General features: G+C 33.2%; 4 protein-coding genes across 17 annotated transcripts; all 4 read right to left on the bottom strand.

The window, feature by feature from the left end:
• Positions 1–1,907: 1,907 nt before the first annotated feature.
• On the bottom strand, positions 1,908–4,441 carry LOC107936559 (uncharacterized). Of its 3 annotated transcripts, none has more exons than XM_016869310.2 (3): positions 4,255–4,441; positions 2,528–3,395; positions 1,908–2,365 (listed from the first exon to the last, which is right to left on the bottom strand). In XM_016869310.2, exons 2-3 carry the CDS (start codon positions 3,385–3,387, stop codon positions 2,191–2,193), a joined length of 1,035 nt encoding a protein of 344 aa, XP_016724799.1. In that variant the 5' UTR covers positions 3,388–3,395; positions 4,255–4,441; the 3' UTR covers positions 1,908–2,190. The 3 variants fall into 3 exon arrangements, with proteins under 3 accessions (XP_016724799.1, XP_040937051.1, XP_016724800.1); XM_041081117.1 differs by having other exon boundaries at positions 4,140–4,427; XM_016869311.2 differs by having other exon boundaries at positions 3,920–4,427.
• A 2,134-nt stretch (positions 4,442–6,575) lies between these two features.
• LOC107936568 (AAA-ATPase At3g50940) lies at positions 6,576–8,607 on the bottom strand. Of its 11 annotated transcripts, none has more exons than XM_041081136.1 (4): positions 7,690–8,607; positions 7,611–7,625; positions 7,269–7,376; positions 6,576–7,112 (listed from the first exon to the last, which is right to left on the bottom strand). In XM_041081136.1, the coding sequence occupies exons 1-4, from the start codon at positions 8,605–8,607 to the stop codon at positions 6,741–6,743; spliced, it is 1,413 nt and encodes a 470-aa protein (XP_040937070.1). In that variant the 3' UTR covers positions 6,576–6,740. The 11 variants fall into 11 exon arrangements, with proteins under 11 accessions (XP_040937070.1, XP_040937067.1, XP_040937072.1 ...); XM_041081133.1 differs by having other exon boundaries at positions 7,263–7,376; XM_041081138.1 differs by lacking the exon at positions 7,611–7,625.
• A 1,446-nt stretch (positions 8,608–10,053) lies between these two features.
• On the bottom strand, positions 10,054–10,710 carry LOC107936569 (uncharacterized). The gene has a single exon (XM_016869325.2). The coding sequence runs from the start codon at positions 10,708–10,710 to the stop codon at positions 10,144–10,146; it is 567 nt and encodes a 188-aa protein (XP_016724814.1). The 3' UTR covers positions 10,054–10,143.
• An 898-nt stretch (positions 10,711–11,608) lies between these two features.
• LOC107936580 (protein ANTHESIS POMOTING FACTOR 1) lies at positions 11,609–15,561 on the bottom strand. Of its 2 annotated transcripts, none has more exons than XM_016869341.2 (11): positions 15,357–15,561; positions 15,151–15,242; positions 14,962–15,062; positions 14,714–14,814; positions 14,558–14,624; positions 14,359–14,458; positions 14,161–14,274; positions 13,900–14,037; positions 13,695–13,779; positions 13,221–13,270; positions 11,609–12,249 (listed from the first exon to the last, which is right to left on the bottom strand). In XM_016869341.2, exons 1-11 carry the CDS (start codon positions 15,361–15,363, stop codon positions 12,067–12,069), a joined length of 1,038 nt encoding a protein of 345 aa, XP_016724830.1. In that variant the 5' UTR covers positions 15,364–15,561; the 3' UTR covers positions 11,609–12,066. The 2 variants fall into 2 exon arrangements, with proteins under 2 accessions (XP_016724830.1, XP_040937084.1); XM_041081150.1 differs by having other exon boundaries at positions 15,361–15,558.
• Positions 15,562–24,797: the final 9,236 nt, after the last annotated feature.

The raw sequence follows: 24,797 nt of genomic DNA on the forward strand, positions 1-24,797 counted from the left end.
TACCAGGGAGTTTCAAATGCATTTGTAAAGATGGATATGAAGGCCATGGCAAAAGAAATGGAACTGGTTGTATTCCTATTAGTGGCTTTTCTTTTGTTAATACTTTTTTAGGTATCAATGTTTTTTGAATTAGATTGGTGATTAAATTAATTAGACTATTAGTTTGTCGGTCTAATCAATCCATTCAATTCGATTAAATCAATCATTAAACTTTTTTTTTAAAATCTATTCAAGTGGCCCTTTTCGATTCCCAAGTCTACTAATCTAATAACTTTTTCCAAACCGGCAATGTTTTTTAGAATCGGACCAATGGTCGAACCAGCTTAGCCACTAGTTCGTTGGTCTAACCAATTTGATCAAAGAATCATTAAAAATTCTAAAAATATATATATAAAAACCCGATTCAATCAGTTTTTTAATTGGTTCGTATCGATTCGTGATCTAATCATTTTAAAACTATTCTCCAAAATGGTACGCGACTCGTCCAGTCTGATTCAAACATTATTGCGGACCAATTCTTGATCTGACCGGCTAGCCTTGTCGAGTCTAGTTCAAACATCATTGGGTAAGATCTAATTTATCATTGTTTGTTGTTGAGGGTTACAGACCGAGTGACGGGTTTTATCTCCCAATTCTAACAAGAGCATAAGCGTCTAAAAAAAGGACCTTAAGAAGCAATAATGAGTTCATAGAATTGGAGCGCCTCAATAGATCTAAAAAGGTGAAGTTTTAATAAACAGAAGAATTTGCACATGGTAAAGTTCGAACCATTAACCTATAGCTTATAGGGTATGGTGTTATGGTACTTAACGAGCTGCTTTCACTCTGTGAACTCATCAACACCACTTCTTGACAATACCAAACGCGTTGAAATTCTGTAACTCGTTTAATTTGTTTCTATGTTAAACTAGGTTGGAGCATAATGCTACTGGTATTGGTATTAACCATTTCATGGATATATCGGGGACTTTGGCCTAAAAGGCTCATCAAACAAAGGTTGCTAAATGGGGGTATTATCTTACAACAACAGCTTTCAAAGTTTAATGGAGCTGTTTCAGTCAAAATTTTCACATCAGAAGAGCTAAACAAGGCAACAAACAACTTCAATGAAAGCAATACCGTAGGCCAAGGTGGCCACGGGGACGGTTTATAAAGGAATATTGTGCGATAACCATGTTGCGGTTAAAAAATCGATGATTGCAGATCATAGTCAAGTCGAACAGTTCAGTAATGAAGTCATTGTTCTTTCTCAAGTTAACAATAGAAATGTTCTGAAGCTTTTTAGAAGTTTAGAGACGGAAGTCCCTTTGTTGGTTTATGAATTTATAGTCAACGGTACCCTTTATGAACAATTGCAGTCATCGGGTCTCATATTTGCACTCGGCTGCTTATCCTCCTATTATTCATAGAGATATTAAGTCTTCTAACATTCTTTTAGATGAACATTACACTGCAAAAGTCTCGGATTTTGGAGCTATCAGTGCAAGGGACGCTCAGTTATTTAGACTCAGTACTTACAATCAAGCCAGTTAGCTGAAAAGAGCGATGTGTACAGCTTCAGAGTTGTCCTTGCGGAGTTACTAACCGGTAGAAAAGCACTTTGCGTTCAAATGCCGGAAGAACAGCGGAATCTAGCAATGCATTCCGTTTCCACATTGAAAAAGGACCAATTATTCAGAATTATCGACCATCATGTGCTTGTTGAGGGAAACACTACACGGATACAAGTTGCTATGTTGGCAAACAGGTGCTTAAGAGTCAAAGGCAAAGAGAGGCCCTCTATGAAGGAAGTCGCAACTGGAGGGTCTAAAAGCAATGCTAAGCATCCGCCCAGTTAGCCCTCTGGTAAGTAATGAGGCAGTTCATCCGACTACGGCAGCTGTTAACATTGTGAGACTTTTACCCCATACAGAAAAGATGGACATTTTTAAATTTCTGCAATTAGTACACCAAATTTGTGTTCTAATAGCACAACAATATGCATCCACACACTTAATGGTTTGATTTTTTTTCGAAAGCAAAGCACTAACTCGAGTTCCCTGCACTCTTCATTGTGTTACACTTCCATGAAAGTATTCCGTTACAAATTCGGCTATGTAGAGCACAACTTGTCTCACCTTACAGTTCTCTGGCTGATTGTTGAGTCAGCAGGGTGGTACGGTCCAATAGGCGGTAGGGCGAGAAAGTTGATCATATATTTGAAGCACTTAAGGCCATTACTTTGCATTGTTCATTCATGGCCAAAAGTTGAGCTTCTTTCTTGTCGAGAAGTGCGGTCAACCTCACATTCTCTTCCATAAGCTTCTGAACTTCAGTCTCTTTCTGCTTTTTCTCGCCCTCGAGCTGCGTTGTCTTTGCAACTAGTCTGGTTCAGAACAATACTAATAGTTATTCTGAGAAAATAGCCGCTATCATGCACTTACAATCAAAATCACAACTACAATTATGTAAGCCCTAAAATCAATCATTTAAAAATTGAGAACATGCGTAATCAGGGAAATAAAAAGAACTAAAAGATCGTACTGACCGTTCAAAGAGCCGCTCGATGGTTTGAAACTGCTTCTCCGATGAAAGAAGAGTTTCTCTTACACTAATGAGACTACTAACATAAGATTTCAAGGACTCGAAATCCTGTTTCACACGAGTAAGCTCCTGTTCGTTTTCAGCAGCTCGTTGCCTCTGTCTCGAAGTTTCTTCGACCAAGTCCTCAACCCTCTGTCTCATTTCGTTAAGAATACTATTCGTACCGAGAGCAAACCTTTCCATCTCTTCTAACTTCACAGACATATTCTCTATTTGGACCGCTTTCCGTTTAATTTCTTCCTGACCTAAACTCGCCTTTTCTTTCTCGAGAGCAGTTTCGGATTCAGCCATAATGACCCTCTTAACAAGAACTTCCATTACATCCGTGACCATTTGCACGGACTTAATTAATTCACCGATATAAGCTCCATCTTTTTCATCCAAAGAACCTTGTTGTCTACTAATTCCGATCCACGTTTCATCATCCAAACAATCGAATGAAGAGAGATCAACACTCCTTGACCAGCTAGATAGTGGTGTACCTTCTTTATCTACAAGCCCTACCCCATCTAATAATTTGATGCCACACGATTTATGAGCTAAATCGGGAACAGCCATTACTCTTGCTTTTGATTTCAAGTAAGTCAATAAGGTCGCGGTAGTTTCTACCCTTCGCCAAAGAACATCTAACTCCTTCTTCGACTCCTCTTCCGACCCTTGTATAGAAGCCTTTACCTCCATAATTTTGGCTTGTAACACGTCTACTTGGCCTCGACGATTTTCAATCTCCTGCTTCCACAGTTCATGAGTTTCACTAAGCTGAGATTGCAGAGTTGACAAGTCCAAATTGTCCTCGGCTGCCATACCCTTTCCTACATTATGAAAAAGTACAAGAACACGAAGGCTTAACCAAAACACAAACGGAATACATCATTGTTAAAAAAAAGAACAGATTGTTAAAGAACGAAGAGCAACAAGATGCTTGCTAAAACCCCAAACCTACACTCCACTATTGAAAAGACATTTCCACCACACTTTCCAACCGTTTTACACGCCCCGAGCAAGATTCTAGTTCTTATAAGAATGCTAACTTACAAAATCCAGTAGTAAGCAATAACAACATCTGAATCCAGTCGAACCATTTCATTCGAATTATGCTAGCTAAAAATGCCATAACAACAATTAACATCTAACAATTAACAAGCTAGCACTACCCTTTTTTAGAGATGGCTACCATGTCTCTTGCAACATCAATTTTTTTTTCCAAATTCCTTTATGTTCTTTCTTTGAGCTCACAAAAAAAAAAACTGAAATTTGCTCCAAATTCATTGAATTTTGCATAATTCTTCATATTATTTAAAACCCATGATTTTTTTCCCAAATTCATCATCTTTACCATAATCAAAAGATCAATTCCACGATCTGAACGAAAAGAGCCCTAGAAAACAGCAATGACATGAAAATAACCCAGGAAAAAAAGTCAACAACAAACAAGAACCCTATACTAAATACCCTTTTTTTGCTGATCAAACACCAAACTTATTAACACAAAAATCAAACCCTAACCCATTAACATAAACAAGAAAAAGATCCAAACTTGAAAGGAAAAAAATTACAATTTTATCTTAAAAACAAAACCCAAAAATCTTCTTTTTCTTTTTTTTTTTTTTCAAGTTTTGGGATTTTGAAAGAAATTGAAAGAGAAGACTGGGGATAAAAAAGAGAAAGAACCTGATTGTGTATGCAAACAAAAGCAATAGCGTGGTGTTTGACTGAAGAACGATAATGATTTCTAGGGAAGTTGGGTTTCGTCGTCTTCTTCGTGCTATAATTTTATTTTATTTTTTTGGTTTAAGTACAAGGAATGTTTGGGAGATGGGTAACTTTTGCTTCCTCCATTTTACCAAAAATTCTTTTTCATGTAATGTTTGTATATTTATATGTATACATATGCTAAAGGATTAATTTTTTTTTAATTTAATGTAAAGATTAATTTGTTTATTTTTTTTAGTAAAGGAGTAAAATATAATTTAATTTTTAATACATATTAACACATGAATAATGTTTGTGTATTTAAATTTTAATGACTATTGAATTAAAGTTAAAATTTTAAAATTTAAAATATATTTTTTAAATTTTAAATAATTTTATGTATATCTCGTTTACACATTAATTGTACAAATAATAACATAAAATATGTAATTTTCAATTCAATTCTTTTAGAAATAATATATTACGATTAAATTATATTTTTTTTAAAAAAAAATTAATCCCTTCAAGAATATGGAATTATAAATTAATACATAAAAAAATTACATTTTGATCTCTAGAAAATTTTATAATTCAATTCCGTTCCTTCTAAAAAAATTCTCGATTCGTCCTTGTCTTTTAATGTAATATTTGACTTTTTTAGATACTCTTCCCTTTGTTCAATTCAAAAGAAGTCGTAATGGGAATATAAGAAAAGGGATTGCATGTATTGAGATTCAAAATCGAAATTACATGTATCTCTTAAAATCGAGTCCCTGAAAGAAGTGAAATAAGCTCGAAGTTCCAACTTCCCTCCCATATTTTACCATAATTTGTAGTTAAGTCACATTAGTATAATGAAATGAGCATGTAATCTATATGCAAAGTACAACCAAGGGAGAGAGGTGTTGGTGCATGATTTAGTTGGTAGCTCTGTTGATCAATTCGTTTTGTTCCTGATTAAGAAGAAAGGAGTTCTCTTGTAAAGAAGCAAATGAGAAAAATGGAGCTTTCAGAGAACCGATCCCCTTTTTAAGAGTCTTTAAAAGTATATATAAATGAATATTTTTTGGGTCGAATTCCGAATCAAATTATGATATATTCCATTAAAAGAGGCAAAATGGAAGGAGACCTAAAAACTTAATGATTGGTATGGCCTGCAATATTGTATATATTTTCAAGCATCTTGATTGACATACCACCAGATTTTCTGGTAACAATTTTGCTTATGGTTTAAGCCTATGCTTGGTTCTACTATCTTTTTCAGTGTTTCAAACTACATATCAAACATAATACAGTTGGTGAATCCGGTTGAAGACTACACACAATGGCCTCTGCTGTTTTGCTGAAAAGCTTAAAGCTTGCATTGCCTTTTGACATAAAATGCATGAACAGGGACTGCTCCTTAAGTTCCTACTGTTTTTTTTCCAAGTAATTTCTCTTTACTTCTGTGTTAGCTCCTCTCATATAATCCTTTTCACATTAGTACATGTCTTGTCCAAGTAAAAGACAATGTGAATGAAAATTCCTTACTTAATGCTCAAGTCTCCTCTCAAGTCTTATATTTATATATATGGGTTAAAATTATTATTTGGGTTTTGATTTTTTTTTATTTAAGTTAGTCCTTAAACTTGACAATTGTTTTTATATCAAGGTCTAAACTAGGAAATTATTTCTACATCGGAACTTGAACTTCTTTTTCAAGTTAATCCCTGATCTTAGCAATTGTTCCATATCGAGACTTGAACTTTCGGGTTTTTAAGTATCTAAACTGGCAATTGTTTCCATATTTGGTGCTTGAATTTTTTTCTAAGTTAGTTCTTAAACTTGACAAATGTTCTCACCTTAAAGCTTGAACTTTAAGGTTTTCAAAGAAATATCAAGCACTAACTTAGACAAAAAAAAATGTTCGAACCCCAGTATAAGAACAATTGTCAAGTTCAAAGGTTAAGGCTGTGTTTGATAAACACACCTTAAACCGGACAAAAAAAATTCAAACCCCGATTTGAGAATAATTGTCAATTTTAAGAACTTAACTTAAACCCCAAAAACAGTTCAAGCACCAATATGAAAATAATTGCTAAATTCAGACCAAATGTAATTTAACCCTTTATATAAATGTGGATTTGACTCTTTAGTTCACAAGAATCTTAGGTATAACCAGATAGTGGAACTGTGTGTTCCTTCTGGAATTAAAACAATTTGGTGTTTATTTTAAAATAAAAAGATACAATTATCATGTCTATTAAAACAGTAAAGAACAAAAAAAGCCATGCAAGAAAAGACGTATAAAAGCGTCTGCCTGAACCATGAAGAACTATGCATCTTATTTATTGAACCAAAGGCCACTATCTACATCTAAGTTATATCAGCAGTTGCAGATTGGTAGCCATGATTTTGGAAGCTAATGACACTATTAAAAATGGGGTTGGTTTCATTCACCATCACTAAATTGAATGTGAGTTTATTTATATTGTGGCCTTAATCCCAGCCAATTTATTCAGTGTCCCACATGATTTCTTTTGCAGTGCTATAATTGCTTCTTTGTAGCTCAACAGTTCCTTTTCCATGTCTTCAATGACTTGTAGGATATTATGGCGTGAAGATCGATCCCGGACTAAATCCGTCTTCTCGAAGTTGTTGTCACCTTCACCGTCCGCGGTTAACTTTGACTTGACCGAAACATCTGGTTTTGGACCTGGAGACTTTACATTGTCCATACTAGCTCCATCACATGCCAAAGGAAGTGATATTGAAGATTTATGGACTTGGCAATTTGATGTCTGTGAAAGAGATGAATGGTGCTTGGGACTAACTTCAGAGTTGCCATCTGCAATCAACTGCAGAAAGTTCTATGAGGAGATACAATAATTGGAATTATCAAGCTCTAAATCAAGCCAACTCACCATGAAAAAGGTCTAGAAGGGACTAAGTCCACGTGAAACTACCAATTTTCCAATACACGCACGCACACATGCATACATACATACATTTACCTTTTCTTCAAGATGCTTGATCAGGCCCTCAGTAGATGCTTTAGGATCCCTGGTCTTCATTAGTTCACCAGCAACCTCAGCAGGGGAAACTTTAACCTTTGGTAGAAGCTTTTCAATGTGGTGAAAAAGACTATGATCAGAAATCTCCAAGTACCTTAAAGCTAGTTGTTTAAAGGCAGAGAAAGTGCAATAAGTAAGGTAGATATGCATGTCCATTCGACCGGCTCGAAGTAATGCACGGTCGATTCGATCTTTGTAATTGGTAGTAGCAACCAGTATCTTTCCTTCCCCACAGCAGGATAAAATACCATCAAAGAAGTTCAACAATCCAGAAAGTGTTACCTGTAAGAACATTAACTTTTACACACAATTTCAATTAGTTCACCATAGAATTTCATGACAGCTTACATGACAGACTAACCTTGTTTTGTTGCTGATACTTTATAGGTAGTTCTATCCCAGATTCTCTGTTCTGCAACTTAATAGAACAATCTATGTCTTCAATCACAAGAATCGAACGATTGGCAGTACTAAGCAACAAATTCTGCAAAACAAAGTCTGAAGAAACAGCTGAGAGATTCAAGTTATAGATATCAAAATTTAAATGATTTGCCATAGCAGCTATCAAGCTAGATTTTCCAGTCCCTGGAGGACCATAAAGCAAATACCCTCTTTTCCAGACTTTTCCAATCTGTTGATAATATTCTTTACTATTCATAAACCTGTCTAAATCTTCCACAAGCTCCTTCTTGAGATTCCCATCCATGGCTAAGGTTTCAAATGTCATAGGATGTTGAATTATCACTGGTTTTGGGGTCCAAAAATCACGAGCTGCTGTATGGAGTTGCACCACTCTGTTCCTTTCTTTGATTTTGTTAGCTCTTTCAAGGATATATGGCAAATAACAATTGGTGACCAAGCTTTTGTACTCTTTATGAAATGATAGTTCATACCAGCTGATCTCATGTTTGGACATACCTTGACTATAATCAGAGAAGTACTTCCATTTCATTGGTATATTTTCATAAACATCGATCATCTCGGTATTTTTCTCCATGGAAAAAGTGAGGTTCCTTACGTTCTCAGTCTTTTCTACGGTCACACGAGGGATTGAAATAGTGGGAAGCGATTCTCCAAGGTAAAGATTTGCAGCTTGGAAAAGTTGGTTCATCTTTGAACTTTGGTAATCTTTGAACACCATGGTTTCATCAGTATTGAACCGGCGAGTCCATTCTTCGAACCGTGCAGAGATGTATAACCGGAGCTTTTCAGGCAAGTAATTGTAGAGTGTGGTACGTATCAAGGCAATGGAAGCCAATAATGCCCACACAGAGTTCATGTTCTTGGCCCTGTAAAAGAGTCAAATACAAAGGAAAGAAGCAAAGTAGTGTAGTACAAAATGAATGAGGATTGTGATTAAATAGAAAGACTAGGCAATGACTTTTGGGGACAAATGCTTGTTGGTCTTTGTTTATTGTTTACTTTTGCAATCTAGAGAGAAATTTGGACGGTCGAACTACTTTATTACTAATATTTAATTGAAGTGTCCTGTTTGTGAGTCATATTACCACTACAGTCAAAACTTTGTCCCGAGCATAATCCACTACATGAGTTAGCCAACTTTGTTTTTGCCTCCTTACCTTTTTATATGTACATTGATTGCAAAAAAAGGCAGGGAATCTTGTTTAGGTGGCCATCAGTGATGTCAAGGCGTGGGCCTAGCCGTGCTTACCCCGACCACACAACAAAAACGTTTCGAAACATTTCGAATGAGAAACACACATAAAAGAAAAAACCCTTTCAAATGGAAAACAATGTAAGGGTTCTAGCTCAGCTTTGCGCCCTTAACAACACTAGTTGTGACATTGCCTAATAAATTTAGCTTTAGTACAAAAATGTCCAGAACCCTTTCGAATGAGAAACACACACAAGAAAGAAATCCTTTCAAATGCAAGACAATATTAGGGTTCTAGCTCGGCTTTGCGCCCTTAACAACACTAGTTGTGCCATTGCCTAGTGAATTTAGCTCTAGTACAAAAATATCACGAACCCTTTTGAATGAGAGAGAGAGACACAGAAAAATTCGAATGCAAGACAATATTAAGATTCTAGCTTGGCTTTGCACCTTTAACAACACTAGTTCTGCCATTGCCTAGTGAATTTAGCTCTACTACAAAAATGTCTTAAACCCTTTCGACAGAGAAACACATACAAAAAACCTCTTTCGAATGCAAGACAATTTAGGGGTTCTAGCTTGGCTTTGCGCCCTTTCTGCCATTGCCTAGTGAATTTAGTTTTAGTACAAAAATGTCTCGAACCCTTTCGAATGAGACACACACACACACACAAAAACACAAAAAAAAAGGCCCTTTTGAATGCAAGGTTCTACCTCATGTTTGCATCCTTGACAACGCTAGTTATGCCATTGCCTGGTGAATTTAGCTCTAGTACAAAGAAGTATTGAACTCTTTCGTTGAGAGACACACAAAGGCAATATAAGAGTTCTAGCTCGGCTTTGCACCCTTAATATCACTAGTTCTGTCATTGCCTCATGAATTTAGCTCTAGCACAACAGGAAAATGTTATTTTACCAACAAGTGTTGAGTGGAGTACTAAATCACATTACATCTCTTCAACTTAAATTTGAACCCCGAAATCAATATTATTAAGACAAACATTCACAAACCTTGAAGAGTTGGGTCTTCACGAGACACCAATTCATAACACATAAAGGCCACCACTTATAACCAAATGGGACTATATCTCAGATATGTTATATAGACAATTAGTAAAATATGTTTCATTATTGTTCCATTTCCCTAAACAAGATGCTACAAAAAAAACCAATACAAAGACAAAGCACTATGGTATCATTTCAAGAGCCCTTAAACATGGAGGTAGGAGCCAAAGGAGGAGAATCAAGTTGATAAAGATTAAGTGCCGGTCCAACAAACCGGAAAAGTATCCAAGCACCAATAACAATAAAAATGGAAGCATAAGCAAACTTATTGAGCCAAAACAGCAAACCCTTTTCCCCAACGTACAAGTCTAATGCCTTCTCTGTCATGCTCATTTCTTCCCATTTCTTTGGAACCGGTTGTTCAATTGCAGCCTTGTTGGTTTTCATGTTTTGTCCTTGTACACCAAACCCATCTTCTTGGAGCTGTCTGCGCCGTCTTGAACCTCTTTTGAACCGGATTTGAATAGGTTCTGCTGGTGGTGGTGGCGGTGGTGGTGTGTCGTTGCCACTTGTTGTGCTGCTGTTATCTGTGCTGCTGTTGGTGCAGTGAAGTTTGGGCAGCCGTGGAAGGTGGCGAGGGAAAAAGAGGTGGGTGCATGGTGGTTGTGATGGTGGTGAGGATGCAGGTTGTAGAAAGAGAGGGGTGGTTGATGGAGGTGACTTTGAAGCAAGGGAATGAAGAATGGTAGAATCCATTTTCATATATTGTAGCAGGAACTTATGGATATGCTTATCTTTCTTTTATTTTATGTGGGGTGAATGAGTTATATAGTGCGAGACTGATCCTATCTCATTTCTTTTTACACCCTATCATTTCGTGCCATGTCATCAGGTTACATGGAAGCTTAATTTAATCGCTTACATGTATCAAATACTACCATTTTTTTTAATAAACAGAAAGTTATTTATTCAGTTTAAATGATTTTTTTTAAATCAACAGTATATTTATATGCGATTAATAAAAAAAATCGATAACCATAAAATTATATACTATAATCATAATATAATATACAATAAAAAAAACTAAACGCATCAATAGGTGGAAAAAAATTAAATTTATTAATGTATTAAAAGAATTTTCAAATTTTACCTTAAAGTTAAAATTCCTCATTTCAGGTTTAAATCTCAATTTTTAATCAAATCACACTTAAGTTATTTAAATCATTTTAAATTCGAATTCATAATTTAATTTAAAATTATTTTAAGAAATTTGAAAAACTCAACTTATTAACTTTTTATATAATAAAATTGATTGGTCTATATGAAACACATAAGATCTTAAACAACACAAATTTCTATCACAACATCCAACATTCCATAATCCAAAGGTCAAATTCTATTATCAATCCTTGCACTATAGATAAGTTGCAAATGGTCAATTTTAGACTATACTTTTTAAATTTTGAAATTTCAATTCTAATTAAGTAAGAGTTGTTAAATTTGTTAAGTTAAATTCTACAAATATATTATACATGTACAATACCATATCTATTTACTATTTTCACATAATACACGCAAAAAAAGCCATGTCATTTTAATTAATGAATTTATCGACTACCATTTAAATCAACACTAAAATTTCAAAATCAAACATAAGGACTAAAAACGATCCAATTAAAACACATGGATTAAATCCACTCCATACGTAGAGATAATACAAGACTAATAGCAGAGTAGATTTAATAGTTACCTTCTAATTGGGAAATTTTAAAATTCGAAAAAGTACAAGAATTAAATTTGACCAGGGACTAATAGCATAATTTAACCTAACCCGCTTTAGAAGTTTACTACATATAAAATAGCTGTACAACCAGATGACTACAAAATGAAAGAACATAAGGAAGCTTTGAAATATATACCTAGATTAGAAGCTGGCCTCTCATTCTTACTGGAGTACCTACAACCTGGCTCTTAACAAAATAGTCATAGTTAAATGCTTAAACAGATGCAAGAGACTGAAGCAACAGAGATACGAACATTTTGCTCTGAATTCGGAATCAGATGAACCTTACAAATACGACTCAAGATTATAAGCACGAAGCATTGAGAGCTGGAGCCCTACTTCCTTCCAACGTATGCTGCCAATTTAGACAGATCTGGAATCCAAAATGACAGCTCGGTAGACCCGGTTACAAACATAAGACTCCCGGGAGCCCACTTAATGACGGGAGGCTCAGTGTCGGTGTTCATCCAATTCCAGTTTATTACAGAAGGTTCACTACTCATCATCCAGCTTGCCACCTAAGGAGTGCAAAGAACAACTATTAGGATTTCCATGTAAAGAAGCTGAATGTTGAAGGGAGGGAATAATTTAAAAGGGTATGAAGTAAATACTCAAATGGGGAAAAAAAAGTGAAAGTTCCTGCCAAGTCCCACTATTTTAGAGACTAGATCAAATTAGTCCATCTATTATTAAAAGGATTAATTTAATCCTTGTACTATTAAAAAGAATCAAATAAAGCCAAATAGTAACAGAGTTAGCATTTACTGTTTAAAAATCACATGAAAACTATTTTTTTCATTTGCAATTCAACTCCAAGCAAAAGATACCATTTGCCAAACCATTAAAAAGCTTTCAAAATATTAACTTTGTTAAACTATAAATGACATATTTTAAACGGTAAATGTTAACTCTTGAAATTTGGTCTTATTTGATTCATTTAAATAGAATACTTACTAAATTGGTCTATTAGTAGAGGGACTAATTTGATCTGGTTCCTATGATAGAGGGACCTACCAAGTAGGTTCACCAAAAAAATATATGAAATTACAGGTTTAGAACTATTAATGGGTAGAAATCAAGCACTAATTTTACTGTTTCTCCTATGGATTTCCTCTAGTATTTTTAGCAGCCAAATACGATAGACCAGACATAACCACATTCCAGGGATCAACAACATTCAACATCTCTAATTCATTACAACGCCTTAGGATATCATTGTGATAATGAGTGTTTCCTTTTCTGGTTTTAGAGGGGCAGTCAAGGATGAATGAATTTTCAAAGCAAATAATGGAGAAAAGTACTATATTTCTTATTATTACTGGGTACCGTAGAAAATGCCTTAAAAACTACAGAATTGAACACCAAAGAATAACCTAAACAGCGATGAAATACGCACACAAGTAACAACTTCATTGGTATCACCAAGTTTGTAAATAATTTAAATAGAGAGACAGAGACAAGATATTGATTGAGGGCAGATGAATCATACTTCTTTTCCACTGCGTACACTCCAAGCATATGCACGACCATCCCCTGAACCTGTAAGTCAGAAATCAACCAACTTAGATACTTTCAGACTTCGGAGAATCTCCACAGCTCTCCCCCAAAATTTCAAAACATGAAACAAATAAAACAACTATGAAATGAGACAATGGTGCTCACAAGCTATTTGAATTTGACTTGAAAAAATTCGAACTCAATTAGGTAATTGTCGAGCCGAGCTCGAGCTCAATTATATCTCGAGCTTAAAAAAAAATGTTCAATCGAGCTCAAGCCAAGTATTGAGCTCCAAATTTTGAGTCGAGCTGAGCTCGAGCTTGGCAGTATTCAAGCTCGGCTCGGCTCGGTTACACCCCTAACTATGACAGAAGAGCATTGGAATATTTTATGCTGCCATACCCAGTAAAATATTGTACTTTCAAAAAATAAACTGTCGGATATTTGCCATTTGGATATAGAATACCTGATATAACAAACATTCCCTCGGGGCTAAATGATGCCTCTAAGGTGCAATTCCTAGGAACTGGCTTCACATTGTAAGTGGATAACTGACAATAACAATAACAGAAAAAAGAACCTCACTAAGTATGTGAACCACTTAGTATAATCTTGTTTAATTAAATTTAAAATTTTGCATGAAAGCTGTTTTAAGTGTATGATTAACTCACATGCGTGCCACGAAATGAATCAAGCACATGAATATGTCCATCCATAGTTGTCAAAAGCATGAGTCGTCCATCATTGCTGAACTTCACAACATTAGCATCCGATACATCTCCCCCAACAGAAAAGATTTCAAAAGGACCCTAAACGAATTCAAAGTTTCCAATTCATTACATGCCTTTTCTTCCCCCACCCCCCGAAAAAAAAAACAGAGAGCATAAAAGGAACAGAAAAACTACAAAATTAATCTTATATGAGTGGTGAACCTTTTCATACATCCTAGCATCAAGCATTCTGATGTATCCTCCAAAGGCAATAGCAAAGACTAGCCCTTGATCATCATAAGATATGGCAGGCCTGCCTTGCACACGTAAAAGGCCCTAGAATACATACGATAAATTTGAGAATTTGGAAGCAATAAAAGCATATCTAAATATCAATCTAAACATACAAATACAACTCACCTGACATTTTTCCACGCGTTGATCCCAAAGCAGAACGGTTCTATCAAGAGATCCGGAAATGAAACTTTCATTGCGTGAGTTTAGGCTAAGGGAAACAACTCTAAAAAGACAAAACAAAACATCAAAAAAATGCCAATAATTCAAGTCTTAGTTATAGATTTTTTAGGCACAAACACTTAATTGGTATCAAAAACCAAACCTGTCATGGTGACCCTTAAAATACCGCAAGTACTTGTTATCATGCAACGAGAGAAGCCGCAACGATTCTGAAACAATGAAACGCCACCTCTCAATAATAAAACTAAAATAGCACCTATAATACCAACACACACAGAGAGTTGTAGTGGTAACATACCATCCCAACCGTTCTTCGACGAATAAATAACTGTTGTTGGATGTGAAGTAAAGCAAACTAGATCAACTCCATACTTTTTGCTATTAATTGTTTTCAAACACCTGAGAAAAAAAAATCAATTGCAGTAAAATTCATTAAGGTTTTAGGTTTTAAAGATCATGATTGTGAAAAATGAAAAAAAAAATCATTCCATTTTTCAAATTAATCAAGCAAGAAAATTAATGAAATACACTTTAAAATCAGCTTACGTAGCACTGGAAACATCATAAAGGCGGATGGATTCATCTTCACTAGCAGTTACTAAATAACCCGACGTTCTGTGAAAATCCATTGAACTTATCCTACCGCTCTGATAAACAATAATTGAAGAGCAAAATTCTTTAGTTTTAAGCTAACAATTGAAATTTTAAATAAATAAATTAGGATGTGGAATTTACATAATCTTTAAAAACCATGCCGATCTCCATGCTTTGAATGATTTCTTCAGTGAGTTCCAACGATACTTTGTCTTCTCTCTCGGATTGCGGCCCTAAACAAAAGCCATTATAAAAAAAAGTAGAAAAACTAAAGAAAAAGCAAAATAGAATAGCTGATCAACAGTGAAAGCCATGAAAATGGAATTTCCAATGGAAATTTGACGTACCGACCATTTTCGATTGGCTTCGTTGATCGGAGGTTTACGATTTTTAGAGCGGAGAAATAGAACAAAACCCTAGAGGCGGTGGCGGTGGCGGTGGAGATGGCGATGGCGGTGGCGGTGAGAATGAGTTCGATTATTTAGTGTTTATGACCTCCAAGAGGAAACATGCGCGGTTTTTTTCTTAAATGTGGACCGGGCTTACGTTTAATGTCCGCTTTGCGTTTAGGTGCAGTTTTTACTTATCCACTATTCTCCGGACCAATACTCCAAATAGATTGTGGTTTAATTGATTTGTCTATTAATTCGATCTGATTCAAGTATCATTGATTAGTTTTAAGTTTGAGTCATTATTAATATATAATCGAGTTTAGCTAAGTCGAGATAGTGTCAAGTTCAAACCCAGTCGAGCATTAATTTCAAATTTTAAGCTTAACTTGAGACATAATCAAGTTATTTAAGCTCAATTTAGTTTACTTATCGATTTTTATTCTCAATTAAAATTTTAATCCGGTAAATTCAATCAAATCAATTATGATTATTAATTCAATTTATAAGCAATTAAAATAAATTAAATTTACCGGTTATCGTTTATTAATTGAATTAACAAACTTATAGTACATATACTTTTTTTTTATTTTTTAATATATTTGTAATAATATAAATGATATATAAATTTTTAACCAAAATTCGAAATCGTGTTTTTCTTTTCTCACACTTTGAAGGAAACATCATGAACCAACTGAATTAGCCAATGTCAAATTAGTTCGATTAGATTAGTTAAGACCTAATTAAAGAGACTAAATTAATCGAACAATCTCGTACTTTAATCAATGTGAATTTTTGCTATTGGCACTCGTATTATGCATAAGTTGTGGAGTCCTTATACTTTAAATTGGTCCACTTTGGTAAATGTATTTTTGAAATTTTGAATTTTTTATTCTAGCCAAACGGGAACTATTAAATTTGTTAAGTTAAATTATGTTATTTTTTAAAATTTTATGCATCAAACATATTATCACATATATTATCATATCAGTCTGCTATTCACATAATATTCATGGAAAAATGAATTTTAATTAATGAATTTAATGGTTATCACTTGATACATGACTAAATTTTAAATTTTGAAAAGTGTAAGGACTAAAAATGACTAAATTGAAAAATATGAACTAAATTAACAAATTATTGGACCAATAGTGAAATTTAACTTAATAGGTTTAATTACTATATTTTGTATTAGGATTAAATTTTCAAATTTCAAAAATTATTAAAAAATTTTAAAAAATACAGAATTAAAATACAAAAAGTTCCAAATCTATACCACACACCTCTAATGTTCAAATCTCACATTTAAATGAAGAAAAAAATGGTTAAAAGTATTGCATCACAGAACCTGCATGGCAACATCACCACCAACATCATTCGCAGTCGAATTACGATCACTCGACTCCCGATTTTCTTCTATGAATGCCTTTCTCTTGATGAACTCAATGCAATCCGCCATGTCTTAACTGCGACGGGCGTCATCTGGCTGGTGGTAACATCTCTGAGGAACAGCCAAAGAGTTAAAGTGTTGATCCGACGAGGTCTTAGTGAGAGCCGATAGCATTATGAGACGAAAAATCGCCTCTCGGAACCGTTCGAAAAGGGTCATCGGCGACAAACGTTTGTTTTTGTTATTGCCTTTGAACCTTGGCATGCATAGATTACTAGTCTTCATTTTTCTTTTTCTCTAGGCTGCCTCTGGTTCTTTTTTTTCGCCATTGGGGTCATTTATATAGAAGAGCCTAACGCACCATACAAATAGCTTATCCTACCAAAAAAAAAGGTTAATTTTTAGTTTTAGTCCCTCTATTATATCTGAATTTGTGATTCGATCCACGTACTTTAATTTGGCATATTTTGATTTTTTTTATAATGTGCTTAATTAGTCCAAATAGTTAGCACAATGTTAACTTTTTGATCAAAATATTGATTTAAATTTTCTTAAAAACAAACCCTTATTCCAACACAAGAAATTAATGTCAAAATGATAAGCCGGAGAAAGTGATTTTTAAGGGGGGAAATCACGTCAAAACTTTTTAGATATAACTATTTGAACCAACTAAAAACATTTATAAAAATCAGATCAATTTATGTCAATTTAAAATATAAAAATTAAATACTAAATTTGGGACCAAAATTAGAATTTGTTAACATAACGAGTTAGAACGAGTGTTTTTTTAACTATAATAGTTAACACCATTAACCGTTTGGATTAATTAATGATATTATAAAAATCCATCAGAGAAGTTATACCATATTAAAATATAAAGACTAAATATTAATTTTGAATAGAATAGAAGGGCCAAAAACACAAATTGACAATCTATTTTAAATGATTGTGGGTTTTAATTAATGGGGATTTAAATTGGATTAGCAAAGCATGTTAAAGACACCTATTTGTATTTATTGACATTCTGATAAGCCTCACATGGTTGCTTTGTGGATTGTTTACATAATTTTAGTGCAATGGGGTTCATGCCTCACCATAACTATATTAATTTCAATTTGGTCCACCTACCCACCATCAAAGAAGTCCCTTTGCTTTTTATACTCCCTTTATTTGTTTTAAATTTTTTTATTAGAGGTGGTTACAGGTAGAGTTGTGCATGGGTTGGGCCCCGCCCGAAAAATAGGAGGGTTTGGGTAAAAATATAGGCCCGAAATATGGGCTTGGGCAAAAAAAGGAGGCCCGTTTAGAAAACGCACCGAGCCTCGGGCAAAACTTTTTTGGCCTGGGCCCGACCTGGCCCGGCCCGAATTATATATCAAATATATATTTTTATTTTTAATCATATTTACATTTTATTTTCAATTTTAATATAACCACTTTTTATTATATTTTATGTATTGTTTTAAGAATTGTTTTAGTCTCATTTTTTATTTGTTTCTTGTTTTAATATTTGTTTTTATGTTTTAAATGTATTTGATTTATTATATTTTAAAATTTTTTATTTAATGAAATAAGCTAAAAAAATAATATGGGCCGGGCTCGGGCTTAACAATTTTATTTCGGGGCCGGGCTTGGGCAATTTTTTAAGCCCATATTTCAGGCTTAGGCTGGGCTCAGGCCTAGAAAACGGGCCTAAAATTTTATCTGGACCATGCCCGGCCCGGCCCATGCACACCTCTAGTTACAGGGCGGGTTGCTTTTTTTCCAGCTCGGCCTCGATCCAAAATTAAATATATTTTTTGAATAATCTCGTTATAGATTTTGATCATATCTACTGTCGTAACCATTTTTTTGGAAAAACGGGTATCGACTTGGAGAAAAACGAAAACGAGAGTCGCCACCAATCTTTTTAGGTGTGATTGGATCACCTTGTAAAAGTGGTTGTTTTTAATAAATGGTTTGATTTATTTAAACAACAATTTTGGTCCACGTAAATCAAGAAAATAGGTTCGGGAGTCGGTTACGCACAAGGAAGGATTAGCACCCTTGTAACGCCCAAAAATTGGTACCTAGTTGATTAATTAGTGTCTTAGTGTCGAAAATTTGAAAACTTGAAAGAATTTAAAATATGATCCCTCTTTGTAAAGAAAATGCTCAAATGTTAAAGACATTCTCGTCTCAAAATATAAAATGTCACATCCAGTAAGTTAGGACACGACATCTTGAATTTTTGAGAGCGAGCTTGCATTTTATATAAAAATTCGTGTATTTCAAAAGGATATTCGGTTAGTTAAGGTGGACGAGGAAAATCGAGACCCAGTAAGTTAGGGCACGTTTCCCCGAATTTCGAACACCAAATATTGCCTTTGTGAAAGAATTATTTTCGTCGGTTAATTAATATAAATTCGTGGTAAAATGGAATAGCGAAAAATGAACAAACAAATATGAATTTCGATATCAATGAACATAACAAAATAAAAATAAACGCATAATAAGAATGATAAGATCAGAAATAGAGGAGTAAAACAAACAAGTAATGTAAGAGAATAATAAAATATTAATAATAATTATAATAGTAAAAATAATAATAGTAATAATAGCTAAGTGGGAAATAGTAGTAGTACATTAATAAGACAAATAATATAATAATAGTGATAGCACTAAAGAAAAGAAAAGAAAAATATATATTAATAATAGTAATAAATATAATAGTAATAAATAGAAAATAATAGTACATTAATAATAATAGTATATGTTGATATCAATAATGATATATATAAAAAAAGGAAATAATAATATGGTAAAAAATATGTTAATAAAAATAACAGTAGTAGTAATAAAAATAAAAATAAAAATAAAAATAATAGTAATAAAACAGAGAAAAGAAAAAGCTATATATATAACGATGAAAAGTAATGATAATAATTATTATAATAGTAATGATATAAAAATTAATGATGTAATAAGCAAATGAGTATAAAAAGAAAATATAATCATAGTAATAATAGTTGTAGTAATAATAATAGTAAGAAAAATAGTGATAATATAACAATAATAGTAATATAAAAAAAATAATAGTAACGGAGATAATAATAATAATAATAATATAAATAAAAATATAAACAACAAAAAAATAGCAATAGCAATAATAATAATGAAATGAAGGTAATAATAATAATAGTAAATAATATGCAAGAAAATAAAATACAATTATAATACCATAATGTTAAATAATAAAATAAAATATAAAAGAAAAGGACGAAAAATGGGCTAATTTGAACTCTAGATAGAAATTTGGGGCGAAAATAATAAAGTAAAAAGAAATGGGACCGAAATGCTAATATACATAAGTATCAAAGCCAAATTAAAAAGAAAAGAAATAAATGAGGCATGATTGAATGTTTGCGCAAATAGGAAGGACCTAATGCAATATTTCCCCATTTTTAATTAAAAGGCTCATATTAAGCCTGTTAAATGGGTTAAAGTGCAGGCCTTCTTTTAAAAAAAAAAACTTAAAACCCCCTTTTTTTTATTTTGTGTTTTCAGCCCCCATTTTGAAAAGCAAAAACAGAGAGTTTCTTGGCTCTCTCTCCTCATTTCCCCTTTGGCTAGGATTTATATCCATCATTGCCGCCGCCATGGAGCCACCGTAGATGGTGGTAAGGGTTGCGCGAATGGGTCTTTTGACCCCGATTTTAGGGCGCTCGAAGGCCCTATTTTCCTAGCTCAAAAATATGAAAGGAGAGACCCCCATTTTCCTTTTTGAGAGCTGATTTCAACGATGGAGTAGGGCTCTGATGTCGCGGCTCCGAGGTTCGGGTAAGTCCCCTTTCTTCCTTTTTTATTTTTTTCGTTTTAAAACTGATTTTTTGAACAAAGAAGGAAAAAAAATAAGAAATGAAAAAATGAAATAAAACTCAACCTCCGTTTTCTTTGATTCCTTAAATCGTGTATATACAATCGCCCCTCCCTTTTCTTTTCTTCTCTTTTTTATTTCTTGTTCTTGAAGCTTAAAAGCAAAATCAAAAATGAAAGAAAAGAAAAAAAAAGAAATCAAAAATTGAAAAAAACGTAACCTTTTTCTCTCTTTTTTTTGCTCTTTTATTTCTGAAATATATATGTAATACAATGCTCTTTAGTGTTAAAAAAAAACCCCTCCTTATATTGAGATTGTGGCTTTATATAACCTTTTACAACTTGTTCTTCTTCTTTTTTAATTTATTTGCCTTTTCCATTGCAAGCAAGTGGAGCAAATGAGGGTGGGTGGCCAACTATGGAGTGGGTTATGGTGGCAGACAGTAGGGCGGCACACCTAGAATTTTTTTTCTCTGGGGGGGGTATTGGGCTAGGGTTAGGTATTAAGTTGGGCCAAAATTGGGCCTCAACATCTACTTTTTATGATATTATGCTTAGAACTATCCATAGCCCCTCCCTAACCCATAAATAGGAGGATAATGCGCTTTAGTACACTCAAATCCACGTCTTCCTGCATTAATAACAAAGGACACGTCAATCGAATTAAGACTCAATTGAAAAATTAAATATTAATTTCATTACCTTGAATTTGATCTGAAAATCAAAGGTATACTTAATTCTAACTCGACTTGATATGTCACGGTTTTTAATTTATATATTTTTTATCAAAATAGAATAATAAAATTTTTTATTATTTTTTATTTTGAACCCCATCTCCACCATGTCTGAAACTAAATTTCTTGTCTCTAGTTTGCTTTTTTCTTTTTTTTTTTTGTTTGCAAAAATTGGGACAAGATTGAGGGGACTTGTTGGATTTAACATAATTCTTAATGGTCCTCCGAAAATATGAAAAATTTTAATTCGAGAGGCCATGGGCGATAAGGGAAGACAAGAAGATTAACTCGAAAAGTGAAAGATTTTATGTAAAAATATAGGTCTAAAAAATAAGTTTGGGTAAAAAAATAAAGTTCGTTTAGAAAAAGGGTCAAGTTTCAGGTAAAGTTTTCGTCCCGGCCCGAATTTGCAAAAAAAAAAAAAACCTTGCTATTTTGCTGTTGTTTTATATTGTTTTCTTGTCATTTCACTATTATGTTGCTATTATTTTCTTGTTATTGTTTTATTGTTAATTTATTACTATTTTAGAGACATTTGTTTGTTAAGTTACACATTTAAATTTTTTTAATTTATTTCAATTTGTTGGGAAATATTTATTTTAAAGTTTTTAATATTTTTGATGTATTATATTTATTTCTTTTAAATAAAATTTTTTATATTTATATTTAAATATTTATTTTAAAGTTTAGCATCTATAATTCAAGGTGGGATTAGACAAAAACTTGAATTCGTTTTTCAGACTAGGTTGGGCCTAAACCTATCAAACAGGACTATTTTGTTAGGGCATGACCTGAACCATGGACAAGTCTAGTTTAACCTTTAAAATGGAATCTTTTTCATTTAATTTCTTTAAAAAATATAAAATTTAAGTTAACTCAATAAATAAAATTATAATTTGATAGTCTTAAAATTTAAAATTCAATTTTATTCCTTAAAAATAAAATTACAGTTCAATCTTTGGAAAATTTGTAAAACTTCATATGCATACAGTGATAAATTACGTTCAAACATTGCCCCTCCAAAAATAATTTCAACACATATATCAGTACAATGAACACACCTCTTCTTCTCCGAACCTGCATTTGTTGTCCCTTGTTTGTCTTGTTTTTTTGTTTGCAAAATTTGGAACAATTTTGTCAGCTCATATGAATACATCCCCCCAATTCTAAACTTAGCTTTAGATGAGGCTTCGTTTTGTTTCAAGATCGAGCTTCGTCGAGACCTTGCAATAATGGAGATTGAGGTTGGACCGATGATGCTAATGGAGATTGAGGTTGGACCGATGATGCTAAGTTTCGAATCTCAAATTTATTAAATATCATATCTGCAATTTCTTTTTATCTTTAAATAGTAAAAAAAACGTGTTCAAGCACGTTCGAGTCTACGGCTTCTTGATTGTTGCAATAGATAAGAGCAAAGTCGAAATTTTTATTTACGGATCGAATTAAAATTATAAATTTTTTGAGGGGCTAAAGTTGGAAAGTTATCATTAAAATGCTTAAATTACAATGCTTATATTTTTAGAGGTGTAAGATAATTTTCCATTTATTCAAAAGCTAAGAGACTTGATTTGAATTGCTTATATTTTAGGAGGAGTTAAAGTGAAATTTTTCCATTGAAACAATTTGATATTAACAGTAATTTATTCAAAACCGAACATAATTCGATAAACTTTTAAAATTACAAGTATATTCAAGCATAATAGATGTCTTTCATTTCATTCAAAGTGTTCCAGCATTAATCAAAATCAAATACAGGGTCAGTATTTCAAATTCAAGTACAATTATTTGATTGCAAGTCTTGAGACAAGTTTTCCTTGCTTCATACCTTTAGCTTCAATGTTTTCCTGTCTCGAAACATTGGGATTCATGTCTCAAGACATGTTCATTAGGTCTCGAGACCAAATGGCAATTTCTCCTATTATGCACATTTTATCACATTCAAATGAATTCCAATATAAGTCAACCTTAGGCCAACATAATACCAAATTGTTAACTATAACTCGTAACTCACTCAACTTAGGTACATGCCTTTACTACTTGCAAAACATAACGAAATTTCACAAAGATATAGTTGGGCTAAAATGTGAGATCTGGATGCTGTTGATACCTCTTGATTGGTCCAAAACCTAATCGGCACCTACGCAAGAAAACAAACAATCTGCACGCAAAGTAAAAAAGCTCAGTGATGTTTACATAATCTAAAAATAATGCGTAAATAAATCAAGAAAGTAAACCCGATACAAATTAATTTATGACAAGTCTTTATTAATAAGCATTGTCTCGTAGTTCACTACCTAATGATTCATTATGAGATCATTGTTCGGTTTAAAGCTTGGATAACAACAAACCAGTAATCCTTCAAGGCTTAAAATCACTAAATCTATTATCACACTTTAATTATAATACTAGAATCATTGCTATTTCAATCTCACTTTCAAACACATTAACACTTTCATATCAATATTCATATCATGTTTTCATAATTGAGTATTTCGATTCTTTTCATAGCATCATCGGGCCCCAGGACTCGTATTCCGCAATTCGCATGATTTTTCACATACTATCTAACATCTCATTTACGTTAAAATTCAAATCAAAGTTAATTAAATAATTCAATATCAATAATTATATTATAAATATAATTAAATACCTTTTGTAATTGTGTATATTGCATTCATTTTATTAGCTCACATCTGTCTTATTATTATGCCCCTATTAATTGATTCAAACTTGAGGGCAATAATGCAAAATAAACCACCATCACATCAATATAAAATGCACCAATGCTCATTGCTACGTTTGAAGTAATATTCACTCAACACTCATTGGTATAAATTGAAGTAATGTGTGCCCAACACTAATCTGAACATCTAAAGTAATATGCGCCCACGCTCATCGATATAAACCGAAGTATCCCGCATAACTAATCCTATAACATGCCAACTACATCCGTAGCTTTATTTGATACCGTTAATAGGGCATTGTTCTTTATTAATAATCATTGAGCACATCAACTCAAATTAACATGTCAGTATCATAATACAATCATATAACCACAACTCATATAGATACACATATTTCAATTGTAACCCAATTCTCTCGATTGGTCAAGCTAATACATACCTCGAATCATGATTAATCAGGATATTATTTGATTATACTAACTACCTATCAAAGCATAATATGATATCAAATTATGAGAGTACAAATTGAATTTGTTATCATACAAATTACACTTAGGGCACCGGATCTAACACCTATTTGGACTAACTAATGATATTATAAAACTATAAGGCTTTTATTAGCAAATTGATCCCTAAGTATACCTCAATTTCTATATTGGTCCTTTCTTTTTGCTAGAAGTGGTCCCTAAACTATCAATTTTGTCCCATTTACCCAAAAGTGTATGACATCGAA

Source organism: Gossypium hirsutum, chromosome A02 (genome assembly GCF_007990345.1).
Source record: "Gossypium hirsutum isolate 1008001.06 chromosome A02, Gossypium_hirsutum_v2.1, whole genome shotgun sequence".
NCBI classification, from domain to species: Eukaryota; Viridiplantae; Streptophyta; class Magnoliopsida; order Malvales; family Malvaceae; genus Gossypium; species Gossypium hirsutum.

Bases quoted from the DNA above. Each gene is read 5' to 3' on its own strand.
- LOC107936559 (XM_016869310.2), bottom strand. From the start codon at position 3,387: ATGGCAGCCGAGGACAATTTGGACTTGTCAACTCTGCAATCTCAGCTT. The intron at 2,366-2,527 runs GTCAGTACGATC...GTTCTGAACCAG, and splicing joins ATCGAGCGGCTCTTTGAACG to ACTAGTTGCAAAGACAACGC.
- LOC107936568 (XM_016869319.2), bottom strand. From the start codon at position 8,607: ATGAACTCTGTGTGGGCATTATTGGCTTCCATTGCCTTGATACGTACC. The intron at 7,626-7,689 runs GTTAGTCTGTCA...TGTGTGTAAAAG, and splicing joins AGTATCAGCAACAAAACAAG to TTAATGTTCTTACAGGTAAC. The intron at 7,113-7,262 runs GTATGTATGTAT...AACTTTCTGCAG, and splicing joins ATCTTGAAGAAAAGGTAAAT to TTGATTGCAGATGGCAACTC.
- LOC107936569 (XM_016869325.2), bottom strand. From the start codon at position 10,710: ATGAAAATGGATTCTACCATTCTTCATTCCCTTGCTTCAAAGTCACCT.
- LOC107936580 (XM_016869341.2), bottom strand. The intron at 13,780-13,899 runs GTGAGTTAATCA...TGTTATTGTCAG, and splicing joins ATTCATTTCGTGGCACGCAT to TTATCCACTTACAATGTGAA. The intron at 12,250-13,220 runs GTATGATTCATC...TGCACTCCTTAG, and splicing joins GTGTACGCAGTGGAAAAGAA to GTGGCAAGCTGGATGATGAG.